At 39.3% G+C, this 22,320-nt stretch overlaps 1 protein-coding gene across 5 annotated transcripts in view; it reads right to left on the reverse strand.

Annotated features, from left to right (window-relative positions):
- The window catches only part of TUT7 (terminal uridylyl transferase 7), a 67,786-nt gene that overhangs the window by 29,727 nt on the left and 15,739 nt on the right, over nt 1–22,320 (reverse strand). For all 5 annotated transcript variants that reach the window (XM_082655868.1, XM_082655870.1, XM_082655867.1 and 2 more), the window contains exons 10-16: nt 22,142–22,261; nt 8,568–8,720; nt 5,500–5,680; nt 2,979–4,078; nt 2,416–2,566; nt 1,221–1,307; nt 510–610 (exon numbers count right to left, since the gene is read on the reverse strand). In XM_082655868.1, coding sequence (XP_082511994.1) covers nt 510–610; nt 1,221–1,307; nt 2,416–2,566; nt 2,979–4,078; nt 5,500–5,680; nt 8,568–8,720; nt 22,142–22,261 — 1,893 coding nt within the window. The remainder of the gene's footprint in view (nt 1–509; nt 611–1,220; nt 1,308–2,415; nt 2,567–2,978; nt 4,079–5,499; nt 5,681–8,567; nt 8,721–22,141; nt 22,262–22,320) is intronic.

The raw sequence follows: 22,320 nt of genomic DNA on the forward strand, positions 1-22,320 counted from the left end.
CTCCTGACATACATGATCCAAGCTGATGAGCACAACCATCTCCTGAGGCAAGAGGATCTCACTTCCATATTAGAGATTATCAACCAAAGACCACATGTTTAAGGACTGATGAACCAAGTCTGTCTTGAATTCAGTTTAGCACTCTCCTATCACTGCACCACATTGCCTGCCTACTAAAAAACTTCTCAGAAAACCTCACGTTGGTATATTTATGTACCTGAGTCAGCCTAGCGGCTACGCCACTGGGACACGGGAGAGGCTGGTTTAGCTTTCTAGAATTCCCAGATGTTGCTTTCAAATCTAGTTTGCACTACAAGTTGCAAGCAGAAGCCTTTCTACTCCTCACATTCACTTCTCAACTTCTAAGGTATCTGACCAGACAGATTGTGCCAAATGGCATACTCCGTATGATACACCCTGATAAATCTGGAAAATACCATGCTGTATTGTCAGTCAAGATTGTCAAATCACACTCCACAGCAAATGGAAGTTTTACGTGGTCACTGTACCTCAGCAGTTTCAAGTCCATTAATTGTCATACAGACGTCAAGGTCACTCTGTTTGAACCCAAATCCATTTTTGGAGGAGCCAAACAAGCTCAGTTTAGTTCCTGTTAGGGATATATGAAAAGTCATACCTAATTACCTGAGTACATTTAATCTTCTGATCGAAACAACTCTCTCATGAATCAAAAATACCCAGTTGTTAACTGTCCTATAACAATCTCATTATAATTATGTTCTTTTATTAACTAGTCATTTATTATAAATTATTTTCTCTCAAAATTTACTATAAATAAATAAATACAAGTAATAGAAGACATGCAAGATTATCAAATGCCACTTTCTTCTTAAATGCAAGGACATTTCAAGGAAAATGTGGATCATCTCAGAACATTTAATAATGTAAGCTTACTACTTTCTAAATAAATTCACTTTTTACAGGTCTGAATTTTGACTCTAAACCTAATACTAAATGAAGTTCACTTGTGGTATCTGCTAAGCAAAATACTACACTGCGTCTGTCTTTTCTATTGGCAAACTAGGATTGGGAAGACCAAAAGCCACCCTAGGTATATCACAGAACAACTGAAGCCCTGTCTCCCCCATCACTGTAACACTGCTTTCTTAGTCTCAAAATTAATGTTGTTGTAACACATGTACTCATTCTGAAGGAAAGTCACACTATCGTTCTTTACTTAAAGGTAAAAACTTATTTACCTGGAAACTCTTGTCTTATGAAACTTTCTAGGTTTTGCCGAATATGTTCACGTGCCTGATCTTCTAAAATTGTTGGAGAAAAATCCTCTGTTTAAAATAAAGAGATACATTCAGAAACAAAGATTGTTCACATTCTCTGAAAAACTATATTTTTAAATAAAATCTAACTGGCTTAAAAAAAAATAAACAAAACTCTAAATTTTGTGTGTCTTCTCAGTAGACAGCATTAAGCAATGTAAAATAAAGACGCCTTTTGAAAGAGTCTATCACCAAGAACTGCTCCTGAGATGTAAAGCACTCTGAACAAGGGTTCTGCTCCTGGGTTTCAGAGAGACCCAGAGCCCTATGAAGGCAGCCTTCAGGGAACTACACAAACTCCCGCCCCCCCCCGCCCCCCCTCCCCCCCGCCCCCGCCAGGGTGAACACAATAGTTTGTGAGCATGTGCATATGTATGTATTTTTTTCTAAAGAGAACCAATAGTTTTCTTTCCTCACTTATACTCTCTGAAGAGGTTTAAAAAAGAAATCCCTGATTCAGGATAAGTGTCTTCTGGCACAGACAGACATCTCAAGGTACAGCAATGTGATGGATCTTTCACTCTAAGCAGCTGCCATGCCTCTCCATGTAATGTTTTTCCTTGTAGAGCTTTATACCTCAGTATACCAACACTTCCCCAAACTGGTGTTCCTTAAAGGGCTGTTATAAAGGTTATTAATTAGCATTAATTAAAAAGTACTCTACGCTCAAATTTTGGAAAAGGGTTACATAAGACTAAAGAGTTAAATAAGTTCTTTACCATAGCATTTCTCAGAAGGCTTTATTATGCTAATGTGCCCTAAAAACCTCTACGGGAGGGGGCAGGATATAGAGTTATTCCCTACTTGACCTATGGAATACTCCTTGTGACGAAATACGATTAATGGCAGGCACCTAGAAAAACATTTCAAGGAATACCAGTTAGGAAATGATAGTACTCCAGTCTTAAGACTTAAAAATTCTCCCTCCGTGTCTTTCTTTAACAATTTTTTATTGCATGTCCCAAATGGAACAGGATACACAGAGCACTGTGGATACAATGGAGAATGGAACAGACTTAGCCCCTATAATGAAGCTAACAGGTTAGTGATTCAGATAACTCTTGAGAAAATGCCCATTTAATATTTTGACAAATCAAAAGAAATGTTAATAACTTACTATAACACTGAATGCAAACTTGATCTAAGATATTTGAAAATTTGGGTGTTAATGGTGGCAAAGGTTCCAGCTGGATTCTCTTGAAGTCTTCGGGACAGTCCTTCTTTAGATGACCCTCGCGTTTGCATAAACTGCATACTACTGTAGGAGACTGCAGGAAGATGGCAAAGCAAATAATAAAAGACTTAAGATAAAACTTTATTTACCAAATAAAGGGGTCTTGAATCTTTTTTCCAAAGTACACATTCTACTTCTCACATTCCAAAGGAATGAAAATATAATGGTGTGGCCACTCCAAAGTATCTGAGATGGGGACACCCTTTTGGTACACGCAGGAGCAAAAGGCAGTTATTTTTACTACCAACAGCATTACTTTTCTCCTCTGCAAATTCCTAAGAGATTAAGGAGGGAAGTGGACCTAGTGGTTGCACTGGAGTGAAAGAGCAACTTGTTAACCACTACCGAGAGGGGAGAGCCCTGTTTTAGTACACAAAAATCGAAAGTACATGCATTAAAACTCTTTCAAGTCTCCTAGTGCCATGTCTAGGAGTGGCACTGATTACCTTGCCTTTGGTGAAGATGAGTTTACTAAATTCATAGAAGAAATCAGACTGATCCACAGTTGAATTTTCCTCGCATACATTTTCTTCTTTAAGACTGATTTTATTAAGTTCCATTAGTAGATTTCCATCCACCTGGTGTTTTCCACATTCTTTCAAGTCTTCATACTTAGCAGATCCACCTAATTCCTCATCCTCTTCAGACAGGGCATCCTCATCCCCTGATCCAGTGTAGGTGTTGTCTAACTCATCTTCGTTAGCAACATCATCCTCATCTTCCCTTCGGGAAATGGAGAGCCTGGGTTCTTCCTCCTCCTCCTCTTCCTCCTCCTCTTCTTCATCAGAGTGAATGATTCCTGATGTCTGGCCCTGTCTTGAAGGGGTAAAATGGCTTAGAGCATCTCCAAGTTCATCTGTACCTTCAGTGCTTTCTTCATCAACATCAGCCTTGTCATCTAAAGTAGCAAATTCGTCACACCCTTTAGCTGTAGGATTTTCGAAGCCTTTTAAATGCAAAGTGCCATGAGTCTCGTCACTTCCTGGGCTGCCACAGATGACAAGCTCTCCACGTTTGCTACTACTTAAAGCTTGATCATCAGCAGTCAAAGGATGCTTGCCCTCCATTCCACATTTTTCTTTCTCATCTTTACTTCCTGTTTCTTGATGATGTACTTTAACATCCTCAGAGTCATCGCAAGTGACCTCTGCCTTGATATAGTCTGAGTTTTCCAGGTGGACACTGATGTGTGTGTTTCCCATTTCCTCTGTTGATGGGCTTTCAAAGCTTTCAGCAGTCTCTTTAAGAGTAAGTGATGGTACCTTGCAGGTGCTCGCAGTTAAAGTGGCAGCACCAGGACCTTGAGCCAAAACTGAGGTTTTGAGTTTATCATCTTTCGCTTGTACATCTGGATCACGTTTTGCTACTTCTTTAGAATGTTTGGAAGTACAGGTATCAGTACTCAGAGGCTTTGGAAGGCTGGATTTTGTAATTTTGTGTGGAAGAGCAAAATATTTATACGTTGTCCTTAAACAATGAAGTATATATTCAAACACAGGTTGATTATTTAGGGTCCTTGCCACATTTCTTTTAACAGAGTAGGGATCTGTAATGAAAAAAAAAATCTGCTACTTCATACACTTCTATTTCATGTTTTAAAAATTAGCCTGCTATAGATAAAGACAACAAGTAAGCAACAGTAAAATTTATCATGTATCATATGCTTTTTAAAAAACTGGGGATGGGGAGTAAGAAGATACAGTTTAAAAACGAAAAGAAATGCTTTCTTAAACATCTGCTCTCTGAAGAGAACCCATTCTGTTCAGAACCAGTACCCCTTCCCTATTCTGTTCTGTGACTGCGGAGGTTAAAAAAAAAAAAAAAAAAAAAGATGTCATCAGTGTGGCTCTTGTGCCCTCGGGAAGCGAGGTCTTCCCGCCAGGCTCTGCTGAGTGCTCAGCCTCCCCACTCAGCCAGGCCCTGCGGTTTGTAGAGCTTACCTCCACTCTTCTGCCCTGGGAAGCCCCATCACTGAACTGGCTGGACTGAATTCAGGGGCGAGAGGGAGGCACCAGGAGGAGACACCACTTCTCTCAATCTTTTCTCCTCCCCTAGAACTCCAGCAGGTTAGGCAATTGGCCAGAAGAGCTGAGCCAGAGAAACTGCAGGGGAGGGTTTAAAAATGTGAGATCCCCATGACTGCACACAGAATTTATGCAAAATGCAAAAAACCCTCTTATGCAATATAAGGCTTGAAAAAAATCAAGCAAAAATAAGAAAATTCCATTTAGGAGGTTCTTTAAATTATCTGAAGGAGGAGAATTAAGATTTCTAGTGGGGTTTCCACCTCCTGACTTTGTAAAGCTGAGATCTCATACATTTAATGAAATCTACAGGGCACATCAGTATGTCTTTTATACAATGGTTTCAGTTAAATGAACCTTAACTCATTTAAGAGTTTAAGTGTTTTTTTTAAGAGAAAAGGTGTTTTCATGAATAAGTTCTAAATGTTATTGCAAATATTCCAAAAATAACTATCCTTTTTCTCTATGGAGAGGAATCCAATGAAGAATGTTATTTTTCATGAGAAAAGGTATTTTCCTCAACCTTTGTAAAACTAAACAACATCAACAACAATCCATGAAAGGAGTGAATCTAAAAATCCAGAAATGAGAACAGCAAAGAGGAAAGTGGGATTTACACATCACTTGGAAAAGACTTTTTAAGCATTTCAAGTTGTTAAAGCAATTTACAAAGAAAATAAGGACACAGCCAGACATTCTTTTAGTTGCTTAAGTGATTAAGATGTTTTATTGCAGCACTTAAAAAACCCAGGATGAACAATTTGTTCCCTTGGGATGACTCACTGTAACACATGCAAGATTCTAGCTATCTATTTCACTTTTGGGGTCAGGCCTACCTTACATGTAGGAGCTGAAAAAAGACTGAAATAAAAAGCATGCTGTTAGACTGACACCTTAAAAAAAAGGTGGGGTGGGGAAATTAAAGATAAACATTTTGAGGTACCTTCAATGGCAATGCGCTTTTTGGGCCAATCCTTTGATTCACGAGATACCGATTCTTTGACACGGATACTTATCACTAAATCAGCCAAATTAAATTCTAAAGCATAGAATCGAAGCAATTCCACCCAGAGCTGCCCAACCGGTACTGAAGGCTGGTGTTTTAAATCAAATATTAATGATACCTATTAACAGCAAAGAGAAAATATACAGGTTATTTCAGATGTCAGTACAATCTGAAAAATAAGAGATCATTCAAGCATCAAATAAAAAAAATCTGAAAAACCTTAGCAAAGATATGAATTTGACAGTCTATCTAGATAACCACATTCTAGGTTCTATTTCGATTGTGGGAAAACAGCATTCCTTCACTGAATTCCCAGGATTAAAGTATGTTAAAATCTAGTCATTATCATAGGAATAGACAGGCAGTTTTATGTAACCAGGCAGCACTCCTTATTTTGAAGTCTTAAGGGCAGGTGGAGAGAACTGTGCCCTGATTGCTACTACCCTCAGCACTGAGCTCTCCCTGTTCCTGCCTCTGGAGGGTGCCTTTACACAGTTACACACAGAAATGGGCTACAGCTAGAGGCACAGAGCAAAAGGAAAAACACTCCTCTCACTTGCTCTGAGAAGCTACATTAAGTTCATTGAATCTGCCGGTAGCAACTGATTTTAAAGTCAAATAAGTAACTCTTGATATCAGAAATTAATACTAAGTTTTCCACTCACAGACTCATGACAAGTTGGGACATACTGTGATGGAATATAGTGGAAAGTACAAAGGACTTAGAAAAGAAAAAAATGGGTCCAAATACAATTTTGCCACTTCACAGATCTTAACTGCTCTGTGACTTAGCTTCTTCTTTCTTGGATTGGCAGTATAGCACAGAGGCTAAGAGAACTGGCTTTGGAGTGGGACATGCTTAGCTTTCAAATCCAGCTCTGCCATTTACTGGCTGTGTCTGATCCTGGTGAAGGTATACAAGCTGTCTAAGCCTCAGTTTCCTCATCTGAACAATGGGGATCACAGTACCCACCTCATAGGGTTGTTGGGAGGACTGAGTGAGAGAGTGTCTGTTAAGAGCTTAGCACAGTGCCTGGCACACATGTTCAAAAAATGGTCGCTACCATTATCTGCAGAGTAGGGATGATACCACCTATAACACAGGATAGTTATGAGGATTAAATCAGAAAACAAGGGAAAGCATCTGGCAGACTGGTTGCTCTCTGTATTTTTTCATTTAGGTATAGTCTTTTTAAATACAAGAAATCCATATACCATTGAAACAATGTCACAACTGTAAGATGCTCTTAAGAGGTAATCTAGTTCAACTCGCATATGCTACAAGAGAAGGAACTGAAGTCCAAAGAGTGACTTGTCAAAGGTCTCAATGCTTGTCAGGAGCAAAATGAGGACAATGTCTCCTGATCCCAGTCCAGTGTTCTTTCACCACACCATGCAATTTCGACACTGTTGAGGTCTCAATTTCAGAAGTGGCAGCATGATTTATCTCTCCAATTAGCATTCAAATGCAAAGATAAAGTATTTAATTGGACTTTCAGCAATAGCTTTTCCTTCTAGGGTATACAAATTTGTTTCCAATCAAACTTTACTATATCAAGCTTCAAAACAAGTGGTATGGTATTTTATTAATGCCACATACTTATTCACTAAATCTTAACCACAAAGGTTCTGTGAAATAAGATAAAGTTATTAGGTGGGCTTACAAAGCAAAACTGATTAAAAATGGAAGTTGTCTAGGTCCCACACACTATAGTCGAGGACACAAAGAAAACCCCAGAAATGGAAAGCTTCATTAGATCTCACCTCTTTATCCATATATTCAGCATTACTAAGGATTTTTAAGCATCTCACTGAAATGACTTGATAATATCATAACATGGAACTTAAGAGACCTTTGACATATCTAGACTAGTGGTACTTACACTTTTTGTTGTTGTTGTTGTTATTGTTTCTGCTTTTTTAACGTAGAGAACACTTTGTTTCTCAAATAAAATAAGACTAGCAACTAGCATTTACAAAGTGCTTACCACATGCTCGGCACTGAGTGAAGCATTCTATAAATTAGTGACAATGAGAGGGTACCAATATCATCCCCATTCACAGGTGAGGAAACTGGGGCACAGAAAGATTAAGTCACCTGCCCAAAGACACACAGCTAGGAAGTGGGAGAGCTGCATTTGTGTTTGTAAATTCAAATATTCTGGCTCCACAGCCTGTGCTTTTAGCCACTCCTGGAACCCCAAATAGAAAACTGATACCAGCAGCGTGCTCCGGCGGCAGCAGGGGTAGAGTGCCACCGCCACCCTCTTCCCCTCAACTCTCAAGGATTCCAGAAAACACACCTGGAGAACATATGATTCACCATTATCTCCTCATTTTAGGCATGAGTAAATAAGGACTAAAAGAGTGACATGACCTGTTTGCGAAGAGCTAGGATAAGAATCCAGGTCTCAGAAGTATTTTGTGGGTATTACTGTCATTTTACCCCAAAGGGTTATGGGGAAGCTCATGGAGTCAAGGACCATTTACCAATTTGGGTCAGAATCCTACTGTTATTACTAGTATAATTACATTGTTCAGATTTTTGTTTGAAATTCTAATGGCAATTCTTTCCTTTTGCATAAATTCTCCTGCCCACCCCTAATAGTATGGATACGGACAAGTACACTAGACCACAGACTTATTCACTGTTATTTTAGTAATTTGAGGTTAGTTAACTTTTCATATATTTAAACCTCATAATACTGTCTAAGACCTAAGCTCTTAGAGGACAGATGGGAATTTATCTCTGAATTCTCAGCCTCTTTCACAGCACCTTGCACACAGAAGAAACCACGTAAGTAACTGTGGATTCAATGATTTGAATTTTACCTTTTCTCATTACTTGTCTATTCAAAGGACTGAATAGACTAGGAAACCAAACAGCCACGAAATAGTTAAGATAGTTGAGGAAAGAAGAGAGGAAGAACTGAGTAACTCATAAACTGCACAATTAGCAACAAATTAAAAATAGACAGTAAAACTAGAAACAAGGGAGAACAGACCTGTCCCCTTTTAACGGGCATTTCTTTTGGTGCCTCTTCTTTTGCTGAGTCTGCGTCCCCTGCAGCATTATCAGTGTACTCCCAGGCCACAGAGTCTTTCTGAATTTCTTTAAGGTTGAAATTCCCTAGTTTGTTTAATGAGAATCCTTCAATCTGGGAAAAATTAGACACATACTATTATAAGGCAGAAACGATTTTATATCAATCAGAGCATATTAATCCTGGAAGAAATGAAAAGTAACATACTTTAGTTCACTGAAAATATAAAAGGTATTTTTTATAAAAGGAGTATCTTTGAGACATCTGTAAATTTAAAGGAAAAATCAAGGTTTTGATTTGCAAAAGAATTGGTGATTTTTGGAAATAATTCTTTAGTAAATACTCTAAGAGAAGGCAACATGGCCTAGGCCTAAGGTCATGGTTCTGGAATAAAACCACCTGGGCCCAAATCTCACTCCCTCATGTACTAGCTGTGAGACCTTCAGTAAGGTCCTCATTTTCTTTAGGTTTCAGGCTCCTGTAAAAAGGGATAACACCAGAATCTCCTTCATGGGATAGTTATGGAATAAAATAATGGACACAAAGCATTCAGATACAGGGTATGGCACATAGTAAGTGTTTAAAAAATATAAAGTGTTTCTTTTGACATTGTTAAGATGCTAAAGAAAAGTCTAGGCTCAAAAGGTCTAAGAAATGTGGTACAAATGTGAACAGGTTTCTTTACTGCAGGTACAAAGGGATGTATCACAGCCTTTTAGACAGGTTAATGTACATAGTGAATTGTGGGGTGGGGTGTGTCTGTGGTAGCCCCAGTTCCCCAATGTATTTCCACATCAAATGGACTACTTCTTTGGTTTAGCAGACAGAGCAATCCTAAAACAGAAGACATCATGTCACTCCCCTGCTCATGACAGTTTCCTTCTTACTCAGGATGAAATTCAGTCTTTTCTAGGGCCTAGGTAATCTGGTCCTTTGCTATTACTCTGACCCATTTTCTCGATCTGTCCTCCTGGCTTGGAGCTGACATCTGCTATTCCCTCTGCTTGGAAGGCTCTTTTCCCTAAATCAGCTAACCCATGCAGTGAGGAACACATTCAGGCTCTGCTCAAATATCTTTGACTCTAAATAACTCCTCCTCTTTCACTCTGTCCTTCCTACCCTGGTTTATTTTTCCTCAGAGAATGACCACCACTTGATATGTACTTATTTCCCTTTCTCACCTTATGTAAGGTGTTCCTCTGGCTGCTTTTGAGTTTTGCTCTTTAGTTTTGGTTTACAGCAGCCTGACTATGATGTGCTAAGCATGCTTCTCTTTGAATTTATCTTACTTGAGGTTTACTTGGCTTATTGAGACTGTAAGTTTGTCTTTTTGTCAAATTTGTGAAACTTTATGTTTTTCTATCCCCTTCTCTTGCTCCTCTCCTTCTGGGGCTCAAACTACCCATAGGTTAGATTTTTCTGAAATTGTTCCACAAGTCCCTGAGGTGTATTTATTTATTTCAAAACTTTTTTTCTTTTTCTTCTTTAGATTAGTTTCTACTTATCTATTTTCATATCTATTGACTCTTTCCTATGTCACCTCCATTCTGCTATGATGCCCATCCAGTAAATTTTTTTAATTTAAAATAATGTATCTTTCACTTCTAAAATTTCCATTTGCTTCTCTTTACACTTCCTAATTCTCTGGCTGATATTCTCTATCTCTTCAAATTATTGCAAGTGTACTTCCTTTGTCTCATGGAGCAGTTATAATAACTGCTTTTAAAGTCTTTGGTATCTTATCTTGGGCTTAGCATCTGTTGATTTCTTTTCCCTGAGAGTGTGCCCCATTTTCTTGGCTCTTTGTATTGTTGAGTATTTTTGGATTGCATTCTGGATATTGTGATACTATAATGTATTGTGAAAATTCTGGATTCTTTATGTTACTCCAATACGTGTAGCTACTTTTGTTTTATAGGTAATTAACTGCTTAGACAAAATGCAGATTGTCACCTCTCTGGTAGACAGCAGCTCCGACCTCAGCTCAGTTTAGTAAGCCTTGGCTCTTAACTGTTTTCAGTCTGCTTCAAATGTATGGTTTATAAGTCTGTAATTTATTTTAAAAATTCTCAGTCATTATTACTTCAACTTTTCTTCTGTTTCTCTTTCTTCTTTTCCAGGTATTCCCATTATACATACATTACAACCCTTAGTAATTGTCCTACAGTTCTTAGCTATTCTGTTCCATTTCTTTTTCATTCTTTTGTTCCTTTTTGCTTTGCAGTTTGAGACGTTTCCATTGAATAAAGCTCACTGATTTTTTCCGCAGCTTTGTCCAGTTTCCTGATGAATCCATCAAAGGCATTCTTCATTTTTGTTAGTTTTGATTTTTAGTATTTCCGTTTGATTCTTTCCTCGAGTTTTCATCTCTCAGCTTATATTATCTATTTGTTTTTGCATGTTGACCATTTTTTCCTTTAGAGCCCTTAGCATATTCTTGTTTTTTAAACTCCTGGTCTGATAATTCCAATGTTTGCTCTGTTTCTTCACACTATGTTATTTGCCTTTTAGTATACCTTATTATTTTTTTGTGGAAAGCTGGGTAAAGTATGGGCCTGGGGTGTGAGGTTTTCTTTTACCTGGCTAGGAGTCAGGCTATGTACTGTTTGTTGTAGCTGTACATGTCAAGGGGCTATAACTTATGCTGGTATCCTTGTTTTTGTCTCCTGTATTGCTTTTGGGTTTCCCAAGAGATTTCTTCTTATATGAGGTCTGTCTGTTGTAATCCCATTATTACACCGGAGGCCTAATGATGCTGTAGTAAGGTGTGAGGGGAGGGGAAGCATTCTATAGTCCTATGTTCAGATCTCAGTCTTTTAGTGAGACTGTGACCTTCACAAAGTGCTTCTCAGTCCTGCGCACCTGAGGTGAGACAGGAAACTACAGAGGGTTGGAGTTGGTATTTTTCCTTTACCCAGGTCAGTTAGGCCCTGATAAAACTCAAGGTGGTCAGGCTCTGGTAAAACAGTTTCCCTTGAGGGCAGGTTTCTGTTTCTAACAGCAGAATGCTCCAGGCAATTTCAAAATGGCTAGCTTTTCCCTCAAAGGGGATTTTTCTTAGATCTTTACCCTGACAACATGGTGGGCATTTTTGCAGATAAAACTCATGAAATCAGCCCCCTAAGACTGGCCCCCTTATTGTTTTTCACTTTCAAGCTTATCCAAACTGAGCCTCCAGAATCAGAGTCCATGTTTTCCTACCCTGGTGGCCGTTCCATGGGCAGGATTCTGGGCTTATGCTCTGACAACTTATATATTTGCCTGTCTCTCCAATTTTGGGGGCAGTGGTTTTCCTCATGACCTCAATTCTCTAATGGATCTAAAAAGAGTTGTTGATTTTCAGCATGTTCAGTCTTTTTCTTTTTGCGAGGATAGAGCATTGACTTCCAATCTCCTTATATGGCACGCTGGACTGGTTCAGAAGTCAGTCAGTGATGTACTGAGTTCCCACACAGAATTAAGGGTTCCACTTCTCTATATCTTCCCTTTCTGGTTTTTCTTCCCCTTATTATCTGGTGGCCTTAGTTCCTCTGGCCAGAAAGAGTACTGGTTTTTCTACCAGGGTTGCCTTCAGGGGTAAAGCCACTGAAAAACAGAAACTCACTCTGTGTTGGTCACTTGCTACAGGTTTTGACTTCTCTCCAAAGTCTGTTTGCATTTGTTCAGTCTCCAGAGCCTTCACGTTGTTGTTTTATGTATTTTGTTGAGAATTTATAGCTGTTATTTCCAGAAGGATCACTTGTTTTAGGAGTTCACACCTACATACCGTAAGTGGAACTTGCCTTTCTATTGAAGGGGGAAAGGACTACATCTGTTCTCCTACCTGTAGAGTTCCAGGAACTCTACATTCCTGATCTCATTTCAAAAATTTGCAGATGAGTCTTTCACCAAGGCTCAGAGATTAAATAACTTGTTCAAGGTCACAAGGATTTAAGTGGCAAATCCTGGGTGAATCTCAGGGCTGCCAAACTTTAACACTACTCTTCTTTCTACTATATTATCTGGCATTCTTAAAGTGTAAATAACTATTTCCTAAGGGTTACGTTTACATAATCTAAAATAAGGAAGATTCCAAATAATATCTACTAGGAGACTAGTAAAATATTGTTGTAGGGGATAAAAGATGCCAAGAACACAGGGTTAAGCCTATTCATCATTCACAACTCACATATCAATATCTAATGATAATAAATGGGAATTTTAATTGGGAGTAAAAGGTCAGAGAGATAATCTCCAACATGGAAGAAATCTGAGTAGGTTGGGAGAGAATGGCTGAAAGATTTTCGAAAACACAGATCTGAGCACAGAGATACAATACTCTAAACTTCTTGACAGAGAATTTAGCCTTACTCATCTGTGTATTACCTTCAGGGCCTAGTACAATGACTAACATACAGAGTGTTTTAAAAATTTTGAAGGAGTTAACAGTTTAGATACTTTCATGCACGTAATTTTGAGGTTCTCAATAGATTTTCTGCAGAAAGAGTGATATAAAGTATCTGGCATGAACAAGGCACTGAATTTCTTTTCTCTCCCTTGCTTCACATTTTTGACTAAAAGACCCTAGCAGAAGCCAGCACACTGATACTTGACTAGTTTAAAAATGCTGAAAGCTACAGATCACTTTGGTTCAGGCAGCAGAGTTTGCCGTAATTGACACACAGAATTCAATCTAGTATTTGGCCACCACATACTTGTTTTTGTTATTAAATCTTGAATAGGCGGGAGGGGAAGATGGCGGAAGAGTAAGACGCAGAGATCACCTTCCTCCCCACAGATACACCAGAAATACATCTACACGTGGAACAACTCCTACAGAACACCTACTGAACGCTGGCAGAAGACCTCAGACCTCCCAAAAGGCAAGAAACCCCCCCACGTAACTGGGTAGGGCAAAAGAAAAAAGAATAAACACAGACAAAAGGATAGGGACGGGACCTGCACCAGTGGGAGAGAGCTGTGAAGGAGGAAAAGTTTCCACACACTAGGAAGCCCCTTTGCGGGCTGAGACTGCGGGTGGTGGAGGGGGACGCTTCGGAGCCGCTGAGAGCGCAGCCACAGGGGTGCGGAGGGCAAAGCGGAGAGATTCCCGCACAGAGGATCAGGGCCGACCGGCACTCACCAGCCAGAGAGGCTTGTCTGCTCACCCGCCGAGGCAGGCGGGGTTGCGAGCGGAGGCTCGGGCTTCGGTCGGTCGGAGCGCAGGGAGAGGACTGGGGTTGGCTGCGGGAACACAGCCTGAAGGGGTTAGTGCACCACGGCTAGCCGGGAGGGAGTCCGGGAAAAGGTCTGGAGCTGGGAAGAGGCAAGAGACTTTTTCTTCCCTCTGTGTTTCCTGGTGCGCGAGGAGAGGGGATTAAGAGTGCTGCTTAAAGGAGCTCCAGAGACGGGCGCGAGCCGCGGCTAAAGGCACGCACCCCAGAGACGGGCGGGAGACGCTAAGGCTGCTGCTGCCGCCACCAACGGGCCTGTGTGCGAGCACAGGTCACTATCCACACCCCTCTTCCGGGGAGCCTGTGCAGCCTGCCACTGCCAGAATCCCTGGATCCAGGGACAACTTCCCTGGGAGAATGCACGGCGTACCTCAGGCTGGTGCAATGTCACGCTGAACTCTGCCGCCGCAGGCTCGCCTCGCACTCCGCGCCCCTCCCTCCCCCCGGAACCGAGTGAGCCAGAGCCCCCAAATCAGCGGCTCCTTTAACCCCGTCCTGTCTGAGCGAAGAGCAGACGCCCTCCGGCGACCTACACGCAGAGGCGGGGCCAAATCCAAAGCTGAGCCCCTGGGAGCTGTGAGAAAAAAGAAGAGAAAGGGAAATCCCAGCAGCCTCAGAAGCAGCGGATTAAAGCTCCACAATCCACTTGATGTACCCTGCATCTGTGGAACACATGAATAGACAACGATTCATCCCAAATTGAGGAGGTGGATTTTGAGAGCAAGATCTATGATTTTTTCCCCTTTTCCTCTTTTTGTGAGTCTGTATGTGTATGCTTCTGTGTGAGATTTTGTCTGTATAGCTTTGCTTCCACCATTTGTCCTAGTGTTCTATCCGTCCGTTTTTTTGTTGTTGTTGTTTAAAAATTTTTTTTAATTTAATAACTTTATTATATTTTACTTTACTTTACTTTATCTTCTTTCTTTGTTCCTTCCTTCCCTCCTTCCTTCCTCCCACCGTCCCTCCCTCCCTCCTTTCTTTCTTTCCTTCTTTCCTTTTCTTCTTTCTTCCTTCCTTCCCTCCTTTCTTTCTTTCTCTCTTTCTTTCTTCCTACTTCTATTAATTTTTTCTCTCTACTTTTTCTCCCTTTTATTCTGAGCCGTGTGGATGAAAGGCTCTTGGTGCAGCCAGGAGTCAGTGCTGTGCCTCTGAGGAAGGACAGCCAACTTCAGGACACTGGTCAACAAGAGACCTCCCAGCTCCACATAATATCAAACAGCAAAAATCTCCCAGAGATCTCCATCTCAACACCAGCACCCAGCTTCACTCAACGACCAGCAAGCTACAGTGCTAGACATCCTAACCCAAACAACTAGCAAGACAGGAACACAACCCCACCCATTAGCAGAGAGGCTGCCTAAAATCATAATAAGGCCACAGACACCCCAAAACACACCACCACACGTGAACCTGCCCACTAGAGAGACAAGATCCAGCCTCATCCACCACAACACAGGCACTAGTCCCCTCTACCAGGAAGCCTACACTACACAACCCACTGAACCAACCTTAGCCACTGGGGACAGACATCAAAAACAACGGGAACTACTAACCTGCAGCCTGCAAAAAGGAGACCCCAAACAGTAAGATAAGCAAAATGAGAAGACAGAAAAACACACAGCAGATGAAGGAGCAAGATAAAAACCCACCAGACCTAACAAATGAAGAGGAAATAGGCAGTCTACCTGAAAAAGAATTCAGAATAATGATAGTAAAGATGATCCAAAATCTCGGAAATAGAATAGACAAAATGCAAGAAACATTTAACAAGGACCTAGAAGAACTAAAGATGAAACAAACAATGATGAACAACACAATAAATGAAATGAAAAATACTCTAGATGGGATCAATAGCAGAATAACTGAGGCAGAAGAACGGATAAGTGACCTGGAAGATAAAATAGTGGAAATAACTACTGCAGAGCAGAATAAAGAAAAAAGAATGAGAACAACTGAGGACAGTCTCAGAGACCTCTGGGACAACATTAAACACACCAACATTCGAATTATAGGGGTTCCAGAAGAAGAAGAGAAAAAGAAAGGGACTGAGAAAATATTTGAAGAGATTATAGTTGAAAACTTCCCTAATATGGGAAAGGAAATAGTTAATCAAGTCCAGGAAGGACAGAGAATCCCATAAAGGATAAATCCAAGGAGAAATACGCCAAGACACATATTAATCAAAATGTCAGAAATTAAATACAAAGAAAGCATATTAAAAGCAGCAAGGGAAAAACAACAAATAACACAAGGGAATCCCCATAAGGTTAACAGCTGCTCTTTCAGCAGAAACTCTGCAAGCCAGAAGGGAGTGGCAGGACATACCGAAAGTGATGAAGGAGAAAAACCTGCAACCAAGATTACTCTACCCAGCAAGGATCTCATTCAGATATGATGGAGAAATGAAAACCTTTACAGACAAGCAAAAGCTGACAGAGTTCAACACCACCAAAACAGCTCTACAACAACAGCTAAAGGAACTTCTCTAGGCAAGAAACACAAGAGAAGAAAAAGACCTACAATACTGAATCCAAAACAATTTAGAAAATGGGAATAGGAACATACATATTGATAATTACCTTAAATGTAAATGGACTAAATGCTCCCACCAAAAGACACAGATTGGCTGAATGGATACAAAAACAAGACCCATATATATGCTGGCTACAAGAGACCCACTTCAGACCTAGAGACACATACAGAATGAAAGTAAGGGGATGGAAAAAGATATTCCATGCAAACGGAAACCAAAAGAAAGCTGAAGTAGCAATTCTCATATCAGACAAAATAGACTTTAAAATAAAGACTATTAGAAGAGACAAAGAAGGACACTACATAGTGATCAAGGGATCGATCCAAGAAGAAGATATAACAATTGTAAATATTTATGCACCCAACACAGGAGCACCTCAATACATAAGGCAAATACTAACAGCCATAAAAGGGGAAATCGACAGTAACACATTCATAGTAGGGGACTTTAACACCCCACTTTCACCGATGGACAGATCATCCAAAATGAAAATAAATAAGGAAACACAAGCTTTAAATGATACATTAAACAAGATGGACTTAATTGATATTTATAGGACATTCCATCCAAAAACAACAGAATACACATTTTTCTCAAGTACTCATGGAACATTCTCCAGGATAGATCATATCTTGGGTCACAAATCAAGCCTTGGTAAATTTAAGAAAATTGAAATTGTAACAAGTATCTTTTCCGACCACAACGCCATGAGACTATATATCAATTACAGGAAAAGATCTGTAAAAAATACAAACACATGGAGGCTAAACAATACACTACTTAATAACAAAGTGATCACTGAAGAAATCAAAGAGGAAGTAAAAAAATACCTAGAAACAAATGACAACGGAGACACAACGACCCAAAACCTATGGGATGCAGCAAAAGCAGTTCTAAGAGGGAAGTTTATAGAAATACAAGCCCACCTTAAGAAAGAGGAACCATCTCAAATAAACAACCTAACCTTGCACCTGAAGCAATTAGAGAAAGAAGAACAAAAAAACCCCAAAGTTAGCAGAAGGAAAGAAATCATAGAAGTCAGATCAGAAATAAATGAAAAAGAAATGAAGGAAACAATAGCAAAGATGAATAAAACTAAAAGGTGGTTCTTTGAGAAGAAAAAGTAGATAAACCATTAGCCAGACTCATCAAGAAAAAAAGGGAGAAGACTCAAATCAATAGAATTAGAAATGAAAAAGGAGAAGTAACAACTGACACTGCAGAAATACAAAAGATCATGAGAGATTACTACAAGCAACTCTATGCCAATGAAATGGACAACCTGGAAGAAATGGACACATTCTTAGAAATGCACAACCTGCCAAGACTGAATCAGGAAGAAATAGACAATATGAACAGACCAATCACAAGCACTGAAATTGAAACTGTGATTAAAAATCTTCCAACAAACAAAAGCCCAGGACCAGATGGCTTCACAGGCGAATTCTATCAAACATTTAGAGAAGAGCTAACACCTATCCTTCTCAAACCATTCCAAAATATAGCAGAAGGAGGAACACTCCCAAATTCATTATACGAGGCCACCATCACCTTGATACCAAAACCAGACAAGGATGTCACAAAGAAAGAAAACTACAGGCCAATATCACTGATGAACATAGATGCAAAAATCCTCAACAAAATACTAGCAAACAGAATCCAACAGCACATTAAAAGGATCATACACCATGATCAAGTGGGGCTTATTCCAGGAATGCAAGGATTCTTCAATATACGCAAATCAATCAATGTGATAAACCATATTAACAAATTGAAGGAGAAAAACCATATGATCATCTCAATAGATGCAGAGAAAGCTTTTGACAAAATTCAACACCCATTTGTGATAAAAACCCTGCAGAAAGTAGGCATAGAGGGAACTTTCCTCAACATAATAAAGACCATATATGACAAACCCACAACCAACATCATCCTCAAAAAACTGAAAGCATTTCCACTAAGATCAGGAACAAGACAAGATTGCCCACTCTTACCACTCTTGTTCAACATAGTTTTGGAAGTTTTAGCCACAGTAATCAGAGAAGAAAAAAAAAAATAAAAGGAATCCAAATCGGAAAAGAAGAAGTAAAACTGTCACTGTTTGCAGATGACATGATACTCTACATAGAGAATCCTAAAGATGCTACCAGAAAACTACTAGAGCTAATCAATGAATTTGGTAAAGTTGCAGGATACAAAATTAATGCACAGAAATCTCTTGCATTCCTGTACACTAATGATGAAAAATCTGAAAGTGAAATCAAGAAAACACTCCCATTTACCACTGGAACAAAAAGAATAAAATATCTAGGAATAAACCTACCTAAGGAGACAAAAGACTTGTATGCAGAAAATTATAAGACACTGATGAAAGAAATTAATGATGATATAAATAGATGGAGAGATATACCACGTTCTTGGATTGGAAGAATCAACATTGTGAAAATGACTCTACTACCCAAAGCAATCTACAGATTCAATGCAATCCCTATGAAACTACCACTGGCATTTTTCACAGAACTAGAACAAAAAATTTCACAATTTGTATGGAAACACAAAAGACCCCGAATAGCCAAAGTAATCTTGAGAACTAAAAACGGAGCTGGAGGAATCAGGCTCCCTGACTTCAGACTGTACTACAAAGCTACAGTAATCAAGACAGTATGGTACTGGCACAAAAACAGAAAGATAGATCAATGGAACAGGATAGAAAGCCCAGAGATAAACCCAAGCACATATGGTCACCTTATCTTTGATAAAGGAGGCAGGAATGTACAGTGGAGAAAGGACTGCCTCTTCAATAAGTGGTGCTGGGAAAACTGTACAGGTACATGTAAAAGTATGAGAGTAGATCACTCCCTAACACCATACACAAAAATAAGCTCAAAATGGATTAAAGACCTAAATGTAAGGCCAGACACTATCAAACTCTTAGAGGAAAACATAGGCAGAACACTCTATGACATAAATCACAGCAAGATCCTTTTTGATCCACCTCCTAGAGAAATGGAAATAAAAACAAAAATAAACAAATGGGACCTAATGAAACTTAAAAGCTTTTGCACAGCAAAGGAAACCATAAACAAGACCAAAAGACAACCCTCAGAATGGGAGAAAATATTTGCAAATGAAACAACTGACAAAGGATTAATTTCCAAAATTTACAAGCAGCTCATGCAGCTTAATAACAAAAACACAAACAACCCAATCCAAAAATGGGCAGAAGACCTAAACAGACACTTCTCCAAAGAAGATATACAGACTGCCAACAAACACATGAAAGAATGCTCAACATCATTAATCATTAGAGAAATGGAAATCAAAACTACAATGAGATATCATCTCACACCAGTCAGAATGGCCATCATCAAAAAATCTAGAAACAATAAATGCTGGAGAGGGTGTGGAGAAAAGGGAACACTCCTGCATTGCTGGTAGGAATGTGAATTGGTACAGCCACTATGGAGAACAGTATGGAGGTTCCTTAAAAAACTACAAATAGAACTACCATATGACCCAGCAATCCCACTACTGGGCATATACCCTGAGAAAACCATAATTCAAAAAGAGTCATGTACCACAATGTTCATTGCAGCTCTATTTACGATAGCCTGGAGATGGAGACCACCTAAGTGCCCATCATCAGATGAATGTATAAAGAAGATGTGGCACATATATACAATGGAATATTACTCAGCCATAAAAAGAAACGAAATTGAGCTATTTGTAATGAGATGGATAGACCCAGAGTCTGTCATACAGAGTGAAGTAAGTCATAAAGAGAAAGACAAATACCATATGCTAACACATATATATGGAATTTAAGGGAAAAAAAATGTCATGAAGAACCTAGAGGTAAGACAGGAATAAAGACACAGACCTACTGGAGAACGGACTTGAGGATATGGGGAGGGGGAAGGATGAGCTGTGACAAAGCGAGAGAGAGGCATGGACATATATACACTACCAAACGTAAGGTAGATAGCTAGTGGGAAGCAGCTGCATAGCACAGGGATATCAGCTCGGTGCTTTGTGACTGCCTGGAGGGGTGGAATAGGGAGGGTGGGAGGGAGGGAGACGCAAGAGGGAAGAGATATGGGAACATATGTATATGTATAACTGATTCACTTTGTTATAAAGCAGAAACTAACACACCATTGTAAAGCAATTATACCCCAATAAAGATGTTAAAATAAATAAATAAGACTAGAGAAGAAAAAAAATCTTAAATAAATAAATGGTATAATCAAAAGCAAATTCTGTGTCATCTTAGAGGACTTCCAGTACTACTCCCGAGGAAATAATACACTGGCCACAGGAAAGGGTATTCATGCTTCTCTTAAGCAAATCCTGAGGAGAATCCCAGCAGCAGAATAGAAGCACTTTTTTTTTTTTTTACTGCATCCTCACATCAGTGACAGATGCCTACTTTAGAGATGATGAGGACACAAGAAAAGGCAGATTTCACTAAGACATTAGTGAGCATGGCAATGCATCAACCTCTTCTAAGGCTTTTTGTTTGGCATAGGAGTCCAACTGGTTTGGTTCCATCTTAAACTCCTGTTTCTCTTGGATCAAAGTGAAAAGAAAACTTCAAAGACTTTCACAGAATCCTATTTGGGTCTGATGAAAAGGGTTATTTATCAACTAAGGGTTGATTTTGTTCTCTCACCCTTTTTTCTATCAGGAGAGCAGACTAGCAAGGATACCCTGAATTTTTTCATTTCAGTACCACAAGCACAAAGAGAGCTCCCTTTAGGCAACTGGGTCACAGCACAGCAGACTGCAATCCCTAATGCCAAGACAGAGTTTATATAGGACTTATTCTGCTTTAGTCTTTATTCTCAGGGCCTGGCAGACAAAGGTCCCTGCTTAATTCTCAACTTATTAAGTATAAAAAAATTCCTTAAAATCTTATTTTTTTTATAGACCCATAATTAAGGGCTACTGCTCTAGAACATCTCCTCCTTAAATGACAAGAATCCTGCATATGGTAAGAAGACTAGTTAAAATACTGATGTACCAAAGTAAGCTCTCACCCAGTGACGCTTTTTATAAAGTAAGTGTACACGTAAGATTTTTATCAAGATAAACACCTAGGGATTAACAGTGAGGTTTCCAAGAGAATGAGAATAACCTCATTTTGACTTTGAGGTGGCTTCTTCTTAAATCTTACTATTTGAATACATCAGCTCAACTTTAATTTATCCAGAAAGAAAGAACAGTCACATCACTGAAGTCTAATTCATCTTAAAGATTATAGCAATATATTATTCAAGAGGTGACTGACTGCTAAGTTCTGCATCTTGTGCTATAGGTAGCAATTTCAGCACTTATATTTTCTTTTGTTTCACAGGGAATGGGGCATAAAGAGAATCAAAAGACTAGAAATAGAAAGTAAGTGATAGCGAACCAAAAGCTTCCTACAGTCTGTCTGGAGGTGATATATAAATTCAAGTATCAAATTATAAAACTGTACCCAAAGAAAGTGTGTACCAAATGATAATATATTCACATTCTCTTGTCTGAAAACCTCAAGATCATGTGTTCCATAAGTCAAGAGTTTTTTCAGTTTAGAAAAGTAACAGTGTCACTAAGCAGAGTACAGGGCAGCATCCTGAGTCAAATACATTAATACTTCAGCAGTGAAAGGTATGAATATTCACAATAGTAGGATAAATAAATTCATGTCAGTTCTGGTTAGGTTTTTACACTCTGAAATTATACACAAGGGATTGTGGCCCTGTAATAAAATCAGTATCAGATACATAAGCAAAAAAGTTTTATACCCATGATCCTAGATAAACAGGCAGAAGGGGTTCTTTCCTCTGTTGAAGAAAGAAAATGGCCATCAGGGCAAACACATAAGGTGGCAAACCTCCTTCTTCAGGGCGATCTATACTGCAAAGCTACAAATGAGAGAAAAGACGATAAGCATTCTTTTGTACTTGTCAAAAAGAGGATAAGC

The sequence above is a fragment of the Grampus griseus genome (assembly GCF_964374135.1).
Source record: "Grampus griseus genome assembly, chromosome: 6".
Lineage (NCBI taxonomy): Eukaryota > Metazoa > Chordata > Mammalia > Artiodactyla > Delphinidae > Grampus > Grampus griseus.